We start from the raw sequence: 23,931 nt of genomic DNA, 5'->3' as shown, positions 1-23,931 counted from the left end.
GCATGGGATAAATTCTAGTTGCCCTATTGTGGACAGTGAACACCTAAATTTCCAATTTCTGCAACTGAGGGGAAACATTATCTGCTGGGAATATAAAGATGAACACTTCCATTGTATCAAGAAGCAATTTCATCTGAGTGACATGGAGCTGTTCCCTGAAGTAGTGCTAAGGGACCAGCTATTCAAGAGCAACGTCAAGGTTTGTGGAACCAAAACAATATCAACTTGACATTCAATGCCCAATCCCTTGGAAGAAGTATTTCAGTCTTTTTCAGCTGCTGTCAGTGTGCTTGTTGACCTTATTACATACTACAAAATTATTTAAGTTGGTGCAAAGAGGTCCCACAAATGAATTCCCTAGGCTGTTTTATAATGCAGTTCATGATTCACTACGTGTTCACATAAAACAAGTACAGCGTCTGCTGAAGAGGACTGACAGATAGATTGCAATGTGGCGGCAGATAGATTGCAGATAGATTGCAATTGACCAGCCGGTGCTGGTTGCCCAACCTCGGCCCCGAGGGCGCCCCCCCCTCACGACTCCCTCCACCTGTCACTCCACCTGTCCTCCCGCCGGTCCCTCGACCTGTCCCTCCACCTACGCCCCCGCAAGCCCCGGGATCTGCTGACTTCCGCACGCGGGCCGGCCGGGTCGTGCGCCCGCCGGTGCGTTTTTGTGGTTCTGGAGGGGGGGGTCCTGTGGCGGCTCCTAAGGGTCGTGCCATTATACTGCCGAACCCCTTGGCACAGGAGTGGTGCAGTCCGGAGGCGGCCCTCAGCCGGAGGGTTTAAAAGGCAGGGTTTGGGTGCCATCTTCCTCTGGTTTCGTCTTCCCTTCAACCGGGAGGAATACAATAAAGGTGCTTCTCAAACACTGGACTTTGTGCCTCCTTTTGAGACCCACGCACCACAGCAATATTTTTCATTCTTCATGGGTGGCATTAACTTGGCAAGCTGCTGTGAAACTAATGGATCAGGTGGATCTCCAGTTTTTTATTCGCGCCTCAACGCACACGCATGCACACACAATTTGACCTAGCGGTGGGGAAAATCAGTATTGATTTTGTTTATTCTGTCACCCTATGGGTGGGTTGGGTGAATGTGCTCACTTAGCTCTGAGGTTGGGTGGGCACTTGGGCACAGTGTTGAGAATGGGGCATTCATGTAAGAGGATTTCGTAACATGGGAAGAAAGCGTGGTGCTTTGGCATCTCGTGGGCTCATTACAGGTTAGCAATTATAAGGTCATAAGGAATAGGAATTAGGCCATTCTGCCCATCAAGTCTACTCTGCCATTCAATCATGGCTGATCTATCTCTCCCTCCTAACCCCATTCTCCTGCCTTCTCCCCTTAATCTTTGACACCTGTACGAATCAAGAATCTATCAATCACTACCTTAAAAATATCCACTGACTTGGCCTCCACAGCCTTCTATGGCAAAGAATTCCACAGATTCACCACCCTCTGACTAAAGTCCTTTAATTCCGAGGATGACCTCTAGTCTTAGACTCTCCCACTAGTGGAAACATTCTCTCCACATCCACTCTATCCAAGCAGTTCACTATTTTGTATGTTCCAATGAGGTCCCCTTCATTCTTCTAAGCTCAAGCGATTACAGGCCCAGTACCGACAAACGTTCATCATAGGTTAACGTACTAATTCCTGGGATCGTTCTTATAACCTTCCTCTGGACTCTCTCCATGCTCACAATATAATTGCACCAAATACCGTGCAATGATCACTAGGGCATGTGAGATGTGCTGGCAGGGTCAAGTTGTGTATAATTAAGCAGTGAAGTAGAATGCAGAAAGTTGTGATCACTGCCCAGTTCATCACCGGCTCTGACCTCCCCACCATCGAAGGGATCTATTGCAGTCGCTGCCTCAAAAAGGCTGCCAACATCATCAGAGACTCTCACCATCCTGGCAACACACTCATCTCGCCATTGCCATCAGGAAGAAAGTACAGGAGCTAAAATCTGTAACATCCAGGTTCAGGAACACCCTCGTCCCCACAGCCATCAGGCTATTAAACACGACATCAAATAAGCTCTGAACAATAACAGTCTATTATTATTATTGCACGTTATCTGTTTATTTATTGTGTATATATGATCTATGGTCTATAGATTGAACACTGAACTGTATCTCCCGTTCTGTCTTATGTTTACATATTCTGTTGTGCTGCAGCATGTAAGAATTTCATTGTCCTATCTGGGACACATGACAATAAAACTCTTTTGACTCTTAGTACAAGTGTCAGAGGTTATGGGGAGAAGGCAGGAGAATGGAGTTAAGAGGGAAAGGTAGATCAGCCATGATTGAATGGTGGAATAGACTTGATGGGCCGAATGGCCTAATTCTACTCCGATCACTTATGAACCAGCACAGTAGATACTGTTCATTGTAGTCAGTCACCAATCCTTTGTATAGGTAGACATAAATGTGAGGCAGCATCTATGGAGCAAAGGAAATAGGCGACGTTTCTGGTCGAGACCCTTCTTCAGTCTATTTGCAAGATCACCTCACTTTTCTTGTATTTCAAATATTATATCTACATGGATGACCATTATAAAAGGAGAATCCTTAAGTCTACCATGGTAACTTAAAACTTGTGATAATCATCATGGCTATTCTGTGATCCTTTTCTGGAATATCAATAAAAGGACACAAAGTTCTGGAGTAACTCAGAATTAGATAATTCAGCTTCTGGTGGCGCCATGCTGGACTAGCAGTCGCAACTTTTAGCTCCGCTGCTGTAAAATCGCGATTTTTCGCGTTAAAATCGGGTCTGGAGGTCGGGACCAATTCAAAAAACTTACCGGAGCCCCGGGACGTCGCGCTGATGACGTCATCAGTAAGCGCTGTGATTTAAACGGAGGATAAAGGCTTTTAAATGAAAAAAACGTCTTCAGCTCAGAGCCCTCAGAGACCAATCTCAAAACAACTGCTGAAAACCCAGAAAAACTGAAGAACAGACCTCTGGAGTGGATTCTGGAATGGCTACAAGAGCCAAGACTGAGATGGCTACTAAGGAGAAAAATGAAATGGAGGAGATAAAGAACTCGGTAAGAGAACTGAGAAAGGATATTGAGGCTGGAAACTCAAAAATGATGGAAAATATTAATGTTAAATTGATGGAAAATATGTCGAACATCAATGCTGGTAATCAAAAAGTTATTGACTGCATTGGCATTATACAAAAACGAATTGAGGATGTGCAAGAAGAGCTAACGGGGAGAATTAATAAAGGGGAAGAAGAATCTACGAAGAAGTTTGAGGCTGTGCATGCAATTGTTTCTTCATATGTAACTGCAATGAAAGACACGGAAACAATTGTTGAACAAATGGCTGAAGATATGCAGGGAATGAAGCTAGAACTAGACAGCCTCAAGAGTCAACTGGCGAAAGTCTCAGATAAATGTCTTGATCTCGAAGCTCGCTCAAGACGCCAAAATTTACGAATACTGGGAGTAACTGAAGGGGCAGAGGGAAACAACGCCCGTGAGTTCACTGCCAACTTAATCAAACATGTACTCAATTTACCTGTGGAACCGGAAATTGAAGTGGCACATCGAATACCCAGATTTAAGCCAAGATCACAAGCAGATCCAGCCCACCCACGACAGATCATAGGTACAGGATTTGTGGAAGGAAGATCATCTTTATGGCATTTATTCTACCTATGAGGGAAATCGGAAGCGTTTTCCAAAATTGAATAAGGGCATTTAGTTAGGTAATCAATGGTGGAAAGTTTGCTTGAAATAGAGAAGTATATTTCCTAGTTACGTGAACCCCGAGATATTTAAATTTTTCCGTAGCAATTCTAAAAGGGAATTTTAGAAGGTGTGTCGGATCTTGAGGCTTTCTTGACATAATTTCACTTTTGTTCCAGTTTATTCTATATCCTGAAAAGGAACCTAATTCCTCTATAAGATTTAGTTTGTTTGGAATACTAACTTGGGAATTGGTGATATATGGTAATACGTCATCTGCATACAATGATATTTTATTATTAGAATATTTATTATTATAGACATGAATATTCGGATGTACTCTTATACTTTCTGCTAAAGGTTCAATCGCAAGGGAAATTAACAGGGGTGATAGTGCACACCCCTGTCTATTGCCCCTGGATAACTGAAATTTAGGTGAGAGTATTCAGTATTCCGGCAGTCGGCTTGTCATATAGCAACTTTATCCATGAAATAAAGTTTTCTCCTAATTGAAATTTTTGCAATACTGTAAAAATATATTTCCATTCTACTTGGTCAAATGCTTTTTCTGCAACTAATGAAATAATTTATGTCTTTTATCGTTCTATGTGAGTACATTATGTTAAACAGACGTCTCAAGTTGTTGTACAAGTGTCTTTTGGGTATAAACCCAGTTTGATCTGAATGTATTAATTTATTAACGTATTTACTTAGTCTTCTTGCCAGGGTTTTAGCTAATATTTTCTGATCTGTATTTAGCAGGACAATTGCTCTATTGACAACGTAAAGGGTAAATTTTAATATCTTTAGTTATCCTCATATTTTAATTGATTTTATTTTCTTTTATTCATATATATATATTTTTAATTTTAGAGTAGTTTTTGAATATTTTGGTAAATCGGACATTCAGAAGCCTGTGACATATTTAACTGCTAGGACTGTGGGCATGGATTTGCCAGCCGTTCAGTTTTTTACTCAGCAGTTTCATGGAAGTGCTTGCAATGGCTGCCCATGTGACCACATTATTTTGCACAAGGCCATGCTGTCGTTGCTTAGGGGCTTGCCATCTACCATCAGCACAGGGAAAATTCAAAGCACTTCAGTGTTCTTGTGGAGGGAATGAACAGCTTGCCTCAACCAGAAGTCCTGGTCACTGCATCGGGGAGTAGGTGGTGAATCAGCAGCATGGGCTGTCAAGAGTGTTATATTGTCTTATGTCTTAGGCAGAACTAAAGAACAATTAAATTATTTCCATCCAATACAATCCAGGGGAATGATGCAAGCTGACGATGCAGTCATTTAAGTGCAAATTTGAAAATTAATGATCAGAAAATAATATTTTTGGGTACAGCTGACTGATAATTTGTGTCATAGATTATGTTGAGTACAGCATATGCCCTGGAAAAGCATGAATTTGGAACGATGACTTGCATAGCATCTCACCACTGGCGAATACCCCTCCTCAGATTGGGGCTGCTAGACACTAATTGACAGAGATAGATTTTTATGTCTTAGTCAACAACTTATTTTTTTATTTACTAAGTTACAGAGAAAGGTTGAACAAGTTAGGGCTTTATTCTTTGGAGCGCAGAAGGTTAAGGGGGGACTTGATAGAGGTATTTAAAATGATGAGAGGGATAGACAGAGTTGACGTGGATAAGCTTTTCCCACTGAGAGTAGGGAAGATTCAAACAAGGGGACATGACTTGAGAATTAAGGGACAGAAGTTTAGGGGTAACATGAGGGGGAACTTCTTTACTCAGAGAGGTGGCTGTGTGGAATGAGCTTCCAGTGAAGGTGGTGGAGGCAGGTTCGTTTTTTATCATTTAAAAATAAATTGGATAGTTATATGGACGGGAAAGGAATGGAGGGTTATGGTCTGAGCGCAGGTATATGGGACTAGGGGAGAATACGTGTTTGGCACGGACTAGAAGGGTCGAGATGGCCTGTTTCCGTGCTGTAATTGTTATATGGTCATATGGTTATATGGTTATAATGACTGTAATGCAGCTATCAGGATGGTAAAATGTAAATTAAATAGACCCTGGCCAACACACTCTGGCAATTACTAAATTCAGATGTTTTCTTATCATTGGATACTACAAATTACGTTTTTTTAAGCCAGTAATCCAATTTAGATCATCAAGTGCTTTCAAAGCACCTGTTCCGCCACAAAAAGCTGCATGCCTTTTGTTCTCTGTAACAGAGCATTCATTTAACTTCAATTAAGAAATCTTTGTAAAAGTTCATATTGTACAAATCTTCGTGTTGTAAGAAATCTCCTTACAATAATGAGCTGCTAACCGTTCTATTTCAGACTTTTTTCCTCCAATCCTCTCTTTTCCTCCACCTCTTTGTCTGCTGCCAATTGTGGGAATGCTGTCCTGTGAAATAGCTGCTCCCTAAGGCCATGCAATTTTAATAAGACTTGAAGCTCTGAAGCAGTGGTCATTCTTCATGTTTTGTAAACTCATCTTTCTGTTCAACCATGTGACAAATCTGTCCATGAGTAAATGAACAAGAGCGATTGCTGTCCTTGTGTTTGTCTGGGACTCTGCGATCACTGTTCCAATCTACACGTGTGTGCCTTTGATTTGCTTTGCTTTGCTTCCCCTCAATCACTAATTTTAACCATTTGAATTTTTGTATTCTTCTGTACCTCTGACAACTCATTTGCTACAAAATACATTTTTAATTAATATTTTGGTATGTGGTCTCTGCTGGAAGATCCAGCATTAATTACTTGTCTTTAATTGTCGTTAAGAAATTGATGAAGTCGTAGAGAGAAAAAGCACACAAACAGCTTCAGCCTCTCAGGTCTGAGCCAACCATCAACCACCTGTTTACATTTCTCCCTTTTTTTGCTTCCCACATTCTTCTTAACTCCAGATTTTGTCATTGTCCTACACACACGCAACATTTAAATGTGGCCAATTAACCAATCAGCCCACTCGTCTTTAGGATGAGAGGAAACTGGGAAATCCAGAGGGTATCCATGTAGCCTGAGCAAAAACACAACATTTCCAGATGGACAGATCTGGAGGTCAGGATTAAACTTGGGTCTCTGGCGCTATAACCATATAACCATATAACAATTACAGCACGGAAACAGGCCATCTCGGCCCTACAAGTCCGTGCCGAACAAATTTTTTTTCCCCTTAGTCCCACCTGCCTGCACTCATACCATAACCCTCCATTCCCTTCTCATCCATATGTCTATCCAATTTATTTTTAAATGATACCAATGAACCTGCCTCCACCACTTCCACTGGAAGCTCATTCCACACCTCTACCACTCTCTGAGTAAAGAAGTTCCCCCTCATATTACCCCTAAACTTCTGTCCCTTAATTCTGAAGTCATGTCCTCTTGTTTGAATCTTCCCTATTCTCAAAGGGAAAAGCTTGTCCACATCAACTATGTCTATCCCTCTCATCATTTTAAAGACCTCTATCAGGTCCCCCCTTAACCTTCTGCGCTCCAGAGAATAAAGACCTAACTTATTCAACCTATCTCTGTAACTTAGTTGTTGAAACCCAGGCAACATTCTAGTAAATCTCCTCTGTACTCGCTATGCAGTTCTAAAATTAGAGGGCATGGATTTAAGGTGAGAACAGAAAGATTTACAAGGAACCTTAGTGGCAACTTAAGGTAGAGTGTACATGGAGCCAGCCGCCAGAGGAAATGGCAGAAGTTGGTACAATTATGAGATTTGAAAGACACTTGGACGGATACAGGGATTGGAAAGGTTTAGAGGTATATAGGCAAGGTCAGCTTGTTCAGACAACTTGCTCGGCATTGACAAATTAGGCCTAAGTGCCCTGCTGTATAGCTGTCACTTCACCAGTCTTCTGTCTACATCTGCTTCAAGGAAACCTCCATCATTCCAGTCCCCAAGAAAAATAAAGTGATCTATCTCAATGACTACCACCGAGATGCTCTAATATCGACCATTATCAAGTGGTTTAAAAAAAACAATCTTCCGGACAATCTAGACTACCTATAATTTGTGCACAGAATAAATAGGTCAATGAAGGGTGCCATCTCTTAATGTGTAGGAAAGAACTGCAGATGCTAGTTTAAATCGAAGATAGACACAAATGCTGGAGTAACTAAGCGAGGCAGGCCATTCCTTCTCTTCAGAGATGCTGCCTATCCCTCTGAGATAGTTCAGCATTTTGTGTCTATTCCATCTCTTAAACTACATCTGGTCCTGGATCACCTTGACAATATGAATACCTATGTTAACGCTATTCATTTATTCCAGCTCAGCCTTCAATACCATAGAACCAAAAATACCCTGGACGTTGTCCTTTTGAGCCTCCATCTGCAACTGGCTTCTGGATCTCTTGATCAGCAAACTTCAGTCAGTTAGAATTGGTCATAATATTCCCCCCAACGATGAACCTCAACACTGGTGCTGGTGAGGATTGTGTGCTCAGTCCATTGCTCTACTCCTTGTACACACATAACTGTGTGGTCACATACGACACCAACTCGATCTTTACGTTTGTCCATTATACTAGTTTTGTTTACTGGATCTACAACAATGATGAAACAAAGTGCAGGAAATAAATCGAGAATCCAGGGTCATTGTGCCAGGACAATAACCTATCCCTTAACATCAAAAAGATCAAATAATTTGTTGTTGACCTATTGAAGTGAGAGGGTGAACACCACCATGTCCTCCTCCATGGAGTTACAGTAGAGATGTTCAACAGCTTCCAGTTCCTAGGCATCCATGTCACCAGATCAACCTAACCTGGTCCCTTCACACTGATGTGGTGATACAGAAAGCACATCAGCATATTAACTTTCTTGGGCACCTGAGATGATTCAACATGTCCTCAAGGATACTGCTGATGCGGTTGTAGAAAGTATTCTGATGGGTTGTGTCTTCACCTGGTACAACAATTACTCCACTCTAGTTCACATGAAGCTGCCGATAGTGGTGAACACAGCCTTGTCCTCCTCATGGGCTCATCACTTCCTTCCATCCAATCCATCTTCACGGTGCATTGCATCACAAAGGCTGGATGTATTGTTGGAATGACTATCGCCCTGGCCATTTTTATCCATTTTACTTTCTGGGAGAAGCTGCAGGAGCCTGAAAGCTTGGAAATTCAGGCCTAAAGTGTTCAAGAAGGAACTGCAGACGCTGGAAAATCGAAGCAACGTTTCGAGCCAACATAGGCCCGAAACGTTGATTATTTCCTTCGCTCCATAGATGCTGCCGCACCCGCTGAGTTTTTCCAGCATTTTTGTCTACCTCTGAAATTCAGGCCTAAGAAGCTTAAGTTTCTTTCATACTGCCATCAGACTTCTGAAAGCCGAGGTGTTGCCATGTATTCTTACTCTTAACTCTACCTCATTCAGATATTCCATTAATGTACTTTAATTTTTTTTGCATGACTGATTTTGCACTACAATCTTGTACTGCTGTTTTGCACTCATCATGTTGTTGGGCTTCGTCATTATTGTATGTACACTGTTTGTCTGTGAGCTTCTTAACATGCATGGCATCCATTTTGTTGAACATCTTCATGGGAACAAAACAGATTTATAAACATTGGCAATAATGAAATTTTTAGGTGCTCAATAAGTCAATCTTTCAGTTGACAAGAAAGCAACAATATTTAATGAAAAGAGATCAGAGGTTCCTTGCCTAAAGTTTGATTGTAATACCCTCGTATTAGAATACAATGTATTTCACGTATAATATACTTGCAATTCATCCTTTGTAAAAATACTTAATCAACATGAATAGTCAAGATTATCTCTTCAGTCTTCATAATCTAGCAATCATGCTCTGTCCTATTTTTGACCTTAATCGATATAGGACTGGAATTCTGTTTACAGTACTTTAATACTTTTTGCTGATCTAAATATAGTCCTCACGATTTCTGTATGGCTGTTTTTTTCCGATTCTCTGTTGTCTGTCCTTTTTCCTCCCTACTAGAGATGGCAAGGCACAGAACAGCACATTATGGATTTGACATCCCAATAACGATGACAATGCACATTGTAGCTGTGAACAAAATGGACTGTGAACTTGGATTTGGAGCTTCAGTGTTTTAGCCAAAAATCATAATGTTGCACATTAATCATACTTTGGATGCATGTTGCCAGTGTTTTAACTATATTACTAGTAGCAATTTGTGTGTTACCACCTACGTTATTGTGTGTCCATTCGAGCGGAGTTCCATGGCTGCTCACTGACTTCCCAATGTCAATTAGATTTGTGGACTAGTTACCAGGGAAAGGAACTTTGTTCTTGCATCTTAATTAACTGATAGAAAATGTTTGCATCTTTGTTAACTTTTTTTTCAAATATTGTGATTATTCTGAATTTTTTTAGATTACTAGGGCACATTATATCATCTCGGGCCATCCCAAAACACTGGTCCATGCAGGATGATCATTGTTGGAATATAGTAGCCAATTTGCACACAGCAAGATCCAACGGAGTGAAGTCATAATAAAACGTAAAAGGCAGATGCTGGAAATCTGGAATAACAGCAAAGTATTGGAAATGTTCAGACGGTCATGCATCTCAGGAGAGAGAAATGTTTTGGGTTGAAGAATCTTTGACCTTATTAATTCTGTTTCCCTTTCTCTCAAATAATGGGCCAAATGCGGGCAGGTGGGACTAGTGTAGCTGGGACATGTTGGTCGGTGTAGGCAAGTTTGTCCAAAGGGCCTGATTCCACACACTATGACTTTATATGACACTATGACTCTCTGTGACTGACTCTGTGATGCAAGATAATTCCACGGATGTCATAATAACCTGAAAAACATTTTAAAAAAAAATATGGATTGAGGGAAAGCAGTTGGCCAGGGCCTTTAATGCTTATGTGTCTTTAATGCCTCTAGGCATTTAACATGTCTATGAGAGAGCAGTTGTATTTGAATTAATTTTCCATTGAATATATTGGTATTTGTAGAGCTAATGAGTCATAAGGCAGATATGATATAAGCAAGGCACACGGCAAGTTATAAAAGGTCCTCTTGGAGCATTGCCTAAAATATTTTTGGAATAGGGTGATTAAGAAATTCATTCTGCTCATCGCTCCTGAATAAATCAATCGATAGAAATATGTAGAAGCCTTGTGTAGAAGTTTTACCCCAACATCATTAATTGAGGTGCCTTAGTTTAAAAATATGTTCCTTTCACTATTAATAGAATAGGCGGACTCCAGAACAACAGTCTTATACCTTCCAATAACTACTGTTGTGTTTCTATGACGTACTGTACTCTAAAGTAGCGGCAAGGATATCTGAATAGTTCATGATGGTAAAAGTAATTTTGCCAATTTCATTTGCAAACTTGAGTAATTTGTGGGAAGAGATTACAACATAAATCTAACTTTGCACCTTCTGATGTTTTTATATATGTGACAACATCACATAGCCACCTCGTGCATGTACTGTATACTGTTTGTTGTTGTGTTTTTATGTTTTTATGTTATGTTTGACGGGAATCAGCCTACTGTATAACACCCTGTACTGAACCTGAATTCCACCAGCTTGACTGTGTGGTCATTAAATAATCTAATCTAATCTAATCTAATATATACCTGTCATTCTACTTTAAGCACCACATTAGCTTTTGGTCTTTTCGCTGATGATATCATTATTTTTCTTGAACGACCAGATATATGTCTCCCAAATCTAATGAACCTATTTGAAACATATGGATACTACTTAGGGTATAAATTGAATATAACAAAAACACAAATTCTTTCATTCAATTATTCTCCATCCCAACAAATCAGAGATGCATATAATCTGAAATGGAACTCTAAAACGATGCAATATCTTGGTGTAACTATAACCAAAACACTTTCCAACTTGTTTGAAACTAATTATAACAAAATTGAAGAAAACATCAAAAAGGATGTTGAGAGGTGGTCGACCCTTCCTCTAGACTTCAGTGCCAGAATACAAACGGTAAAAATGAATATCCTACCTAAACTACTATATTAATTCCAATCTCTCCCAATTAATGTTCCCCGAGATAAATTCATAGCCTGGGATAAAATGATCTCTAGATTCATTTGGAATAGCAAAAAACCAAGAATAAAATTAACAACACTTCAACTGCCGAAAAGCAAGGGTGGAATGGCTTTACCAAATCTGAAGAAATACTTTTATGCAGCTCAACTCAGACCTCTGGCTTGTTGGTGGAGACCTGATTATGAATCTCGATGGAAAGAAATGGAAAGGGAGATACAAGGTTACCAGACCCAGATTTTGGTGGGAGACAAATACCTGAGAGGGGCTTTGAGACATGCTGTGGATTCAATAGTAACATTTACGTTAGAAATATGGAATGTTATAGTGGAAAAATACAAATTAAAAAGAGGGGTTCGCGCATTGAAGTGGTTCGCATATGACTCAAAGTTTAAGCCAGGGGTGTATAATTCCAAATTCAAAGAATGGGCACAAAAAGGCATAACGGCAATGGATACAGTTTCAGAAAATGGCGAGTTTATGAGCTTCCAAGATTTAAAGTCAAAGCATGGTCTCGAAAACAAAGATTTTTTTAGATACTTGCAATTAAGAGTACTTTATAAAAGAGATAAGGCCAGAACTAGATGAAACTTGAAATAATGTGATCAAAGTGATTGTGGATGCATACAAACAGAAGGGGTCTCGGGTCATCTCTGTTTTCTACCAAGCTCTGGTGGGAAGCGGGGGCGAATCAATGCTCTACATAAAAACAAAATGGGAAGCAGAATTAAAGATTCAAATAACCGAAGAAGAATGGTATCAAATGTGTGAAACACAATGTTCATCCACAAGCTCACTAGTATGGAGAGAATTTTGCTGGAAGAATCTATCTCGCTTTTTTATAACACCCAAAATAAAAAGCAGACAACTTGCTGTCCAACAACACTGTTGGAGGCTGTGTGGGAGTATGGAGGCAGACCACTCGCATATTTTCTGGAACTGTGTAAAGATAAGGCCATACTGGGGAAATGTTAATGCAGCTGTAAATAATATCTTGGGTTATAAAATCCCAAATACCTGCCCTGTGATGTATCTGGAGCGTATTAAAGATAGTGTAAAAATAGAAGATACATATTTGATTAAAGTTTTGCTTGCAGCAAGTAAGAAGTCCATCACCAGACAGTGGCTTAATGAAAATATTCCAAAACAGGAACAGTGGTTAGAAATTGTGCGAGACATCTTTAATATGGAGAAATTGACATATTCCTTGAGAGTCAAGGAGAATTCATTTGAGAAGATCTGGGAAAAATGGACTGTTTATTTGAGCCATGACACCAATTAGATAAATGCCGAGCTAGATATGGGAAGATTGCGTTATATAGAACTAGATGGTATGTTTGTACGAATGTTGAATTATCTCCAGATAACTAATCAATGTAATGGTTTTTCTTTTTTAAATTTGGTAAGTGAACCACACGGTCTTGTTCCAATTTTTTCATTTATTTATTCTTTTTTTTTTTCCCCCATCTACTTATTTTTTTATTTTGATTGCTGTTTTTCTTACTTTGTTTTATTTATGGTGATGGTGTTTGAAAATATCTCTTAAAAATCAATAAAAATGTAAGTGAAAAAAAAAAAGCACCACATTAGCTTTGTGGAAAAATGCATGCTGTTTCAATCAATCTCAAGTAAAATGAGATATGATAATACAATAATGTTGCATTGACTAATTGTGGTCGGTAAAGATAAACAGACATTTATGTTGCACTCCCTCTTCTCCCCTGTCCTATCAGGCAAGAGGTACAGAAGTTTGAAAACGCACACCTCTAGATTCAGGGACTGTTTCTTCCCAGCTGTTATCGGGCAACTGAACCATACTCTCACTAGCTAGAGTGCGGTCCTGACCTCCCATCTACTTCCTTAGAAACTGTTGAACTTTAATTAGACTTTATGAGACTACAATGCTATATGCACTAAATATTTCACCCTTCATCCTTTATCTGTACAGTGCAGTTAGCCCGATTGTAATCATGTACAGTCTTTTCATTCACTGGAAATAGTGCAACAAAAAGCTTTTCACTGCACCTCGTAACAATAATAAATTATAAATTGACATTTTTCTTGGGGAAATCAGTTCCAAAACATTTTCCAATATCTTTAGCATTTACCAAGAGCTGCCATCACAGAGCTGTTGTCAATATCTAAGCTGATGAGGTACTTGTTTTCTACATTAATTGCAAATCTGAATAAATCTCTTGGTTAAAAACCATCAAGGGAAGTTAAAGTTTAGTGGAGTGAAAGAACAGTTGGAAACAAACCATTCCTTCACTCCTTTTTTTTATTGTTCTCCCCAAAGAAAATGTTCAGGCCACACTCAGCAGGTCAGGTGGTATCTGAAAAGAGAGAAACACAATGCTGATATTTGGACTGAAAGGCCTATTCCTCTGCCATACCATTCTATGTTCTACAGAGTATGGTATCATGTTTGACACATTGTGGGCCGAAGGGGCTGTTTCTGTGCTGTACTGTTCGGTGTTCTAAGTTCTGCTTTATTCAGCAGTTGTGGGCAGCAGAGATAACACGAGAAAAATTAACAAACAAATTTCAGCCACGTTGGGACAGGTGATCGAAAGCTTGATTAAAGAGGTAGTCGTTAAAGAATCTAAAAATGAGGGTGGGTACAAAGTTTTGCAGAAGATGTTTGAAGAGGATCTCCAGTGCCTGAGGCACTAAGGAATATGTAGACTAAGAATTCAACCAGGTGTACAAGAACCATCTTGAACTGAGTTTGAAAGAAGGCTTGCCTTGCTGAATTATAAGAGAAGGATCAGAACAAAGATTGGAGGAATATCATTATGAAATAGAAGGGAACGGGACAGTGGAAACTGTTTGGAGAGGGAGAAGTGGGTTGATCTTTGGCTGTGAAGGTATGGTTGGGAACAGATATTTCATGCAGTACTTAACGGGTCAGGCAACTTCTGCAGAGTGAGAAAAGCAAACCTGATATTTCAAATCAATAATCTGTCATCGTTACTTTCATTAACTTAAATCCAGTTTTTGCTGCCTGACTGCTAAGCATTTTCAGAATGTTATTTCAGATTTATATACCCTGTAGTATTTCTATAGTTGATATGTTCCCAATCACAATTTATTTCCTATCTTTGGGAAATTGATGATTAAAAATAATTCATTTAAAGTTTAGTAAGATTACATTTAACCCTACACAAAACATTTTTCAATGTGATTTCAAGTGAGAAATATTCTGTATTCCTACAGTTTACAGTATGTTGCAAATATCGCACATCTTATCAAGTGCAATTTTCAATCCTGCTGGTGGTGGGAAACTTGTGGTAGTGCCAATTGAAGATCAAGCAGGCATTTTGAAGAACAGTCCCAAGCAGAACATTGCATATGCACGTTCTCCAGAGATGCTTTCTGATCTGCTGAGTTACTCCAACACTTTTTTTTTCTCTGTACACCAGCAACAACAGTTCCTTGTGTTTAGTTTAGTTTAGAGATACAGTGCAGAAACAGGCCTTTCGGCCCACTGAGTCCGCACCGACTAGCGATCCCCGAACATTAACACTATCCTACACATGGAAAACTTACACTTATACCAAGCAAATTAACCTACAAACTGTACGTCTTTGGAATGTGGGAGGAAACCAAAGATCTCAGCGAAAACCTACGCGGTCACGGGGAGAACGTACAAACTCCGTACAGACAGCACCTGAATAGATTGGAATAGAATAGTTTCTTTATTGTGATTGTAACATGAACCATGTACAACAAAATTTAAAAATGTCAGCCAGTCAGTGCACCATTCAAACATTTCTAAAAGCTAACGATACATACAAGGTAAAATATTAAAAAAAATAAATAACTAAAATAAATATCATGAAAATAGCACGCATAAACACCTGGAGTCAGGATCAAACCCGGGTCTCTAGTGCTGTAAGGCAGCAACTCTACCGCTGCACCACTGTGTGCCCTAGCCTGTGTCTACAGGCTATATGTATAATGGACAGTTTACATTCTAAGTCTCAAGTGAAAATTCCCCCATTATAAAACAACAATTCTTGGGTGGGCAATGACTATGTCAACCCTAGCTGTCTGCTTTCAAAAATCCTTCAGTATTAAAATATAATTGGAACTTTATCACAATGCAATTTAACAAAGAAGAATATATTTAAAATTGCATTAATCTTAGTAATGTGTATGCAGTTATTTTCTTTTTTATTTGGAAGATTATCTAAATCTCATGTAATAGCAAATACATTTTCACATAATCTCTTTGATGCACAAGACTTTGGCTGATTGATTCTGAATTTATGAAATTGAACAGTCAGGATGGTAATAAAAGATGCTGACAATTTAAACTGATGGCAGATCTAAAAGTACGAAAATATGAAGAATACAATGAAATGACGACTGAATAAAAACATCTGATACAAATGGGCTTATTAGATGTTGTACCAAAATGCTATGAGATCACAAACTTTTATTCCAAGTCTAGATTGTGCAGCTGCCGATGAAAAAATGTTTTGGTCTCTAACTGAATTTTTGAAAAATAAATAAAAACACCTGTTTATAAATTCCTTATTAGATTATTTATTTTCATTGCTTTATGATTGTGACGATTTATATGCACTGAAACAGGGTAAAAGCATGCACAATCAGGGATCACGATGCCACAAAGGGTATAGCAATTTAAATGCTGTATGCATTCACTTTGTGCTATTATTGATATGAAATCATTTTAATGTCATATTCTTCCATGTAACTGAACGCAAAATATGATGGCTGGCATAGAGAAAGGACAAACATTTAGATGCATGCAGCATAGGCATGACAATTTGCACCTACTTCATTGCTGCTGTTATTATAGCTCCGGGGATGAATAAAGTTTTATCGTATCGTATTTAATAGAGAAGAAAAATCCCCTTATTTTACAGATTAATTACGTTGTTCCTTTTCACCCAAGCAGTTTTAACCTCAATTATTTATTTGGATTGATGTGTTGGGTTTGTAACGTTGTCTTTTGTTTCCTTTGCACAGGGGAGGAAAATCTGTTGGCAATACTAAAAAGAAGATGGTGGAAATACATGATCTTGGGAGTAATAGATATAGAAGCCAACTATCTTGTAATAAAGGCGTACCAGTACACAACACTGACTAGCGTGCAGGTATGTGTATAAAGATTTATCAAGAATACTGCAGCTCAAATCTAAACCTCATATCAAATGTCACTAAATAAACTAGTATTATATAATTGTAATTGTTTTGTATCCATGCTAATGCAATGGGATCCAATTCTGAGTCCAATGCTTGGGAGGAATGTGGCAGGCTAGATTATTTGCCCAATATGGAATGAGACAGATTTAAATGCTGTCAGCTATACATTTTTGTCTTTTACTCCATGGTTTATAACATTTTAAATGCAAAATCACTCAACAACTTTGTTAAAAATGTCCATTTGGCAGCAAAGCGTCTGGGCTATTTTCTTAGTATCCATCTGTTTGCAGGGCACAATGGCACAGGATAGAAGGATAATGATCTGTGATTCTGCAAATTGGTAGGAGCTCCATAACAGAATGTTGTGAAAATTGGAGAATGATGGTATTCACGGAATTTTAACACCTCTATTTCAGCTCATTGCTGGGTTAAAATTAAGTTCTGGAATGGAGATCCAGTTTTGCTGGTGTAAGAATCAAATCAATTTCTGCAGATTTTCTTTCTTTTTATTGGTGGCACATCGTGGAACATTTTTTCCACAACATTGTTGATAGCTCAAAGTGAGTTCTAAATGGGAATCCTTTATGTGACCTACTTAGAAGAAAAGGATGTTGGGAAAGTCGGTTCTGGGCAGGGGAAGATATGTAAATAAAACTTGTTGCTTATTCCTCTCTCGTCCATGTTTACATTTTAAAAGGTTTGGTTCAGTTTAAAGATACAGCGTGGAAACAGGCCCTTCGGCCACTGAGTCCGTGCTGACCAGTGATCCCTACACACTAACACAAGCCCTACACACATTAGGGATAATTTACAATTATAACAAGTCAATTAACCTACAAACCTGTACGTCTTTGGAGTGTGGGCGGAAACCGGAGGTCCCGGGTAAAACCCACACAGGTCACGGGGAGAACATACAAACTACGTAGAGACAAACACCGTAGCCAGGATCGAACCTGGGTCTCTGGTGCTGTAAGGCAGCAACTCTACCGCTGCACCACCGTGTCACCTCTGCCACGATTAAAGCAGATAGAAATTCTCGTTCTAAAGCTAGACCAATTTGCTGTGCCACAAAATTGGATTTAAAACAGAAAATGCTGGAAATACTCAGCCAGTCAGGCAGCAACTGTGGAAGAGAAAGTGAATTCGTATTTCAGTCTTCATTAGAACTAGGAAAAGAGAGAGAGAGAGAGAAAAAAAAAATAGCTTCAATTCTTTTGCATTTTGATGGTTCACAATGGTTATATTAAAATCCAAGCATTGATGATCATCCTCTGAATTATTGAAGAAATGTAGAGTTCTAGAGTCATCACAGAAACAAGCCCTTCAGCCCACCACCCAGAATCCATCTCTGTTGATCCCATAATCCAACAGCAGATGATAATTTTCTGTGTCTTGCCGATTTTAAGTGCTCATCCAGATCTGAATCCAAATGTTTCACACCAAGAGTGGTTGGTATCGGGAATGAGGTCCCAGCGGAGATGGGGGGGGAAGCAGCAACAGTGACAACATTTATGAGGCATCTTGACAGGTATTTGAATGAGCAGAGCAAAGAGAGATATGGAATGAATCTGTGCATGTGTGATTACTGTAGACTGCTCTGCTGTACAATTTTACTAGTCAAATATTTAAGATTTCACGCTTCCACTTCCATCTCATACAGTACAATATAGATTGCAAACTACCACTTGAGTTAGAAAACTATTTCTGAGAATCTTTCTGTCACTCTCTGCACCTTAAACCTATTGTTTTTAGACATTGATTATGGGGATACATTTCTCAGTGTCCATCCTATTTTTAGCCTTCATATTTTTGTATACCTCTCTCTATCAGGTCTCCTTCACCCACCACTAATCTCCTTTGGTCCAAGGAAAACAAACTCAGCCTATCCAGTCTCACCTTGTCACTGAAATGTCCTATTGCTGGTGACATCCTGATAAATCTCATTGAACCATCACGTCCTTCCTACTATATAATAATGAGATTGGCACACCCTTCTGCAGTTGTGGCCACCATTAGTTTCCTTTGTATCCAATTATTTTGTTTAATATGAATGCACAGATGTATTTGTGTTTTCAGATGAAACTCTTCTGTTAATGAAAGTAGTAAATTTGTGCAGTTTTTGACAAGAGGTTTGATACTTTCACTGGAATTTAGACGGGGGGTGGGGTTAAAAATAACCTGGAGAAGGTTGCAGTGAGTGGAAGACCTAGGAGATAATATTTGACACTGCAAGAGTGATTTCAAGCCATATATTTATTGTCGATTTTTCACATTTTTTTCTATTTGTTAATCCATATTCTATTTGATTCAAAATGTATCCTTTAAATAATTTCTTTATATCAATTACTTGATTCTCTTGAAAGTAAAAATAATGGCAAGTATCACTTAAAGTGAAAGGAATATTTGAATTTATTCAGTCCTCTGACCCTTCATTCCACACAAAATGCTATAGGTGATGATGTCACCACAAAATAGAAATTTGCTTCACTTCTTCAATAAATAGCATCAAACGCATCTACCGGTGTTGCATTTAGCCCAGTAGTTATAATAATCTATTACTTAATTCACAGAGAATGAATTGTGGATGTTTGCACTGTAGTGGTTAATTCTGCTGCCCATAGCTACAGGGACCTGGGTTTGATCTCGACCTTGTGCTGTATGTGCAGGGTCCATACAAATTCTCTGTGACTTACTGGGTTTCCTATGAGTGCTTCCGTTTCCTTCCACATTCCAATGACATGCTTGTAAGTTAAATAAGGTAGTGCCATAGCATCATAGAAATTTATCTGAATTCAGTCTGAAGAAGGGTTTTGGCCCGAAACGTTGCATATCTCCTTCGCTCCATATATGCTGCTGCACCCGCTGAGTTTCTCCAGCATTTTTGTGTACCTTCGATTTTCCAGCATCTGCAGTTCCTTCTTAAACATCATAGAAATTTACTCTGGAGAACGAATATATTCTCCATATTGTATTTTCTGATTACACAGGTCATGAAGATAAGCCTAATGAATGCCAACAAGAATTTGAAAGCGTATATAATATCTTGTTCTTTGCAAAGGGATTTTAGTTATTGCTGCTTCCCTTACTGTGGTATTAAGACTCAATTTTAGAATATTAGTGTATGAGCATGCCTCAACTTGTTCTTGCTGGGATAACTTTGACAAAGGATTGTTGTCACCCATTGCAGCCAAACGGATGTTTTTTCTGACGACAATATCTAATTAGCAATTTTGCATATTGCTGCCAAATCCGTTATTACTTCATGACCAATATTCACACCTGGCAGCAATATAAGCGTGTTCGGTATCTTGATAGACGCTTATATTCTCCATATTGTAATAAACCGTTGTATTGTATTGCAAGAAATCATGGGATTTGTCAAAGGTCATTCGGGATTAAAAAAAACGAATGCAGCACTGTATAAACTGTGTATAAATTGTTAACTATTCTACCAAGGAATTAATCTAGAATTCTGTCAACTCAATAGCTGATCTTTCTTGTTTTGTTGTTCGCACACTACTTATACAGTCCCTATTCTAGTTCAGTTCATTAATTTGCAATTATAAGATATTCAAAAAGTTAAAGAATTTATTATTTTTATTTAATTCTTAATGTGTTTGCTACTGGAATAAGAAAATATTACTTGTGTTTGAAACATTTTCTTATCTTTATTCATAATTTATGTTCAAAAATATATTTAATCTGAGGCACGCAGCGACTGCATTAGTGTATGTGCGCTGATGCTTTACCTACAGGTGGTGTGAATGTACCATTAAGGTAAAGATTAATCTCCAAGGAAAACTGAGTTCAGCGTTGGCCCTGTGAAGGAGCCGGAAATCCGATATAAGACATTTAACTGTGAAATGCCTGCCCTTTAGTATTGGATAGATTGAGTCTGTGCCTCCTTCAAAGAGAGCGAGAACAAGTCCCGTCAGCTGGGGAGCGGCGACCCACTCCTGATTGAAGCCTCTTGTTTGGCTGCAGTTCAAATGGCTGCAAATGGCCCGGTCACCCGGACCCAGCTCCCTGTGCACTGACAGACTGGAACGAAACCCAGAGGTTAAAGCGATGGCATCTTTATTTAATCCAACCCACCTCAAAAGTTTAACCAGCCTGTTCTGCTGACATATTTGATGTATAAATTTATTTATAAAAATCTCATTAAAATGAATATGTTGGTCTGTACACACACAGTAGCTCAGTTGGCGCGAATGTTTATCCCGAATGACCCATGACCTGGACATGCGCAGGTGTAATACCAAACTCACTTATTGTAATTATAAACCAGTGCCTATTTTGTCCCACAAGATCACAATCTTTTATTTAGTTGCGCTGGAAATATTAAGTAAAGAGGAAATAAATTACACGGATTGTAAAGAAATTATTTACACGTTTGGTTGCACTGGAATCTCTTTTCTCTTCCATCTCTTGTGTACAGACCCATAGAGTCGCACAGAGCGGAAACAGACCCTTCGGCCCCATGCCCGCTGTTACTATCTTCTGATGTGGGAATGGGATGAACTGAACCTGCAACCCAGGCTTTGAATCAGAGCAGACCTTGCGCCTCGCTTCCTGGAACCTTATATATATATATATATATAAATAAGGCAAAATATATATATTTGCTGTATTTTTGTTTTTTTTTATTAATTTATTTGTGAAATCATTTTAAAGATTTTAATTCGTAAATCTAAGTATTTTTTTTAATTACTTTGTCAAAGTTTATCAGAGGTTCCAGGAAGCGAGACGCAGGATTTGCATCAGAGGTCTGCTCTGATTCAAAACCTGGGTTGCAGGTTCAGTATATTAAAGTAAGGCGAAATAAACCAAGCACCATCTAATGATAAACTTCTGCCACAGGGTTGATGAGCCAATTTAAATGCATGGTTGCACTTCACATCCAGCCCCTCAACCAGCCCTCCCTACTGTGAGGCTGAGGGGCTGGATTTAAAGTGCACTAGCCTCCTTTTATACAGTAGGTCTATGAGCAATGCTGAGTTCATTAACATATGTAGGAAGTAACTGCAGATGGTGGTTTAAATTGAAGATAGACACAAAATGCTGGAGTAACTCAGCGGGACAGGCACCATCTCTGGAGAGAAGGAATGGGTAAGGTTTCGGGTGGAGACCCTTCTTCAGACTGATGTCGGGAGTGGGAGGTGCATAGATAAGGAAACACCTTACACTTATTTCATGTCTTACACTTCTTATCTATGTACTGACCACTCCCCTGACATCCGAAGGAGGGTCTCAACCTAAAACGTCGCCTACTCCTTTCTCCATAGATGCTGCCTCAGCCGCTGAGTTTCTCCAGCATTTTTTGTCTACTCCCCTGATATCAGTCTGATAAAGGGTCACAACCCGAAACGTCACCCATCACTTCTCTCCAGAGATGCTGCCTGTCCCGTTGCGTTACTCCAGCATTTTGTGTCTATCTTCGAGTTCACTAACATTACAGACAGTATGATGTAGTGGTTTCTGACCTGGTCTCAGACTACCGCCATGATCCGCCAATATCAGACACGTGTTTGATCGGCAACATTTTATTCCTGGCAATCTCCTCTGGAACATTTGACGATCAAGCACCTGAACTCAGACTAAGTATCTTTTCTTTCCTATTGCTGCATGTATTTTCAATATTTCTGGGAGCATTGATTTTGTGCTTCGAAATTGAGAAACATTTACAAAGGCTCATTATTGGGACATTGGACGAATAGCATTTCATTGTGGGTCCCAACACTGCAAACTAAATGACATACACAAGGCAACACTGAATAGTCATTAGAGTCTGAAACCCCACTCCTTTGCACGCTCCAACTTTGTGTTGGGCAGTAAGGGAATTAGGCAAGTTCTCATCTAGGTTGCAGTGACTGGGGATGAGGGTTGTGGTGTTGGAGATGGGGGGGGGGGGTTGTGGAGGGATGGCTGGTGCATGATTTTGGTGGGGGATGGGGGAGATAAGAGTGAGATTTAGAAACTGATGTAATTGGCGGGGTCATTGGTGTCTCGAGGAAAGGAGCAGCTGCCGGCAATTGATAGGGTGGTCATAAACAGTATTAGGCCTGGAAGTCAGATTCAGATTCAGATTCAATTTTAATTGACATTGTCAGTGTACAGTACAGAGACAACAAAATGCATTTAGCATCTCCCTGGAAGAGCGACATAGCAAACGATTTGAATAAATAATAATAAGTGTCTGGGGGGGGTGGTGATTGACAGTCACTGAGGTACGTTGTTGAGTAGAGTGACAGCCGCCGGAAAGAAGCTGTTCCTCGACCTGCTGGTTCGGCAACGGAGAGACCTGTAGCGCCTCCCGGATGGTAGGAGGGTAAACAGTCCATGGGTGGGGTGAGAGCAGTCCTTGGCGATGCTGAGCGCCCTCCGCAGACAGCGCTTGCTTTGGACAGACTCAATGGAGGGGAGCGAGGAACCGGTGATGCGTTGGGCAATTTTCACCACCCTCTGCAATGCCTTCCGGTCGGAGACAGAGCAGTTGCCATACCATACTGTGATGCAGTTGGTAAGGATGCTCTCGATGGTGCAGCGGTAGAAGTTCACCAGGATCTGAGGAGACAGATGGACCCAAGGTGAGTATTGGCTCCTGGGGATTAATGGGCATGCGGGTCCAAAACTCATAGATGTTCGATGACCTGAGGGTTACAATGACTACTAAGACTACATATCTAAGGCAGGATCCAAGCCCCAGAACCCACTGCTGGGCACCTGCTCCTGTTAAGTAATGATGAAGTGGGTCTCATCACCATTGGTGCAGGCTGCTGTTGAGTGTGGCATGGATACATGTCTCAAGCATTCTCCCAGGCATGATAGTCAAGCATGCATTGCTTGTTCCAGGGTAGTGCTATACAAGTTCCAGCTCCTCTGTGCACAGCATAGTGGATGCATCTAAGGATTTGAAAGAAATCTGTGGAATTTTGAATAAGCCCACGACTTTTCTTTGAGAAGGGATTTTCATGGGAATTGAATTGTGCAGCACACAGTAATGTGAAATTGTAGGTACTGATTTATC

General features: G+C 39.7%; 1 protein-coding gene across 1 annotated transcript in view; it reads left to right on the top strand.

Moving 5' to 3' along the window:
* The window catches only part of slc35f1 (solute carrier family 35 member F1), a 248,591-nt gene that overhangs the window by 144,836 nt on the left and 79,824 nt on the right, over nt 1–23,931 (top strand). Inside the window, exon 3 of the mRNA XM_055635758.1 lies at nt 16,728–16,855. Coding sequence (XP_055491733.1) covers nt 16,728–16,855 — 128 coding nt within the window. The remainder of the gene's footprint in view (nt 1–16,727; nt 16,856–23,931) is intronic.

This window comes from Leucoraja erinacea, chromosome 5 (genome assembly GCF_028641065.1).
Source record: "Leucoraja erinacea ecotype New England chromosome 5, Leri_hhj_1, whole genome shotgun sequence".
In the NCBI taxonomy this organism is placed as follows: Eukaryota; Metazoa; Chordata; class Chondrichthyes; order Rajiformes; family Rajidae; genus Leucoraja; species Leucoraja erinaceus.
This window is presented reverse-complemented; position numbering and strand designations above follow the sequence as displayed.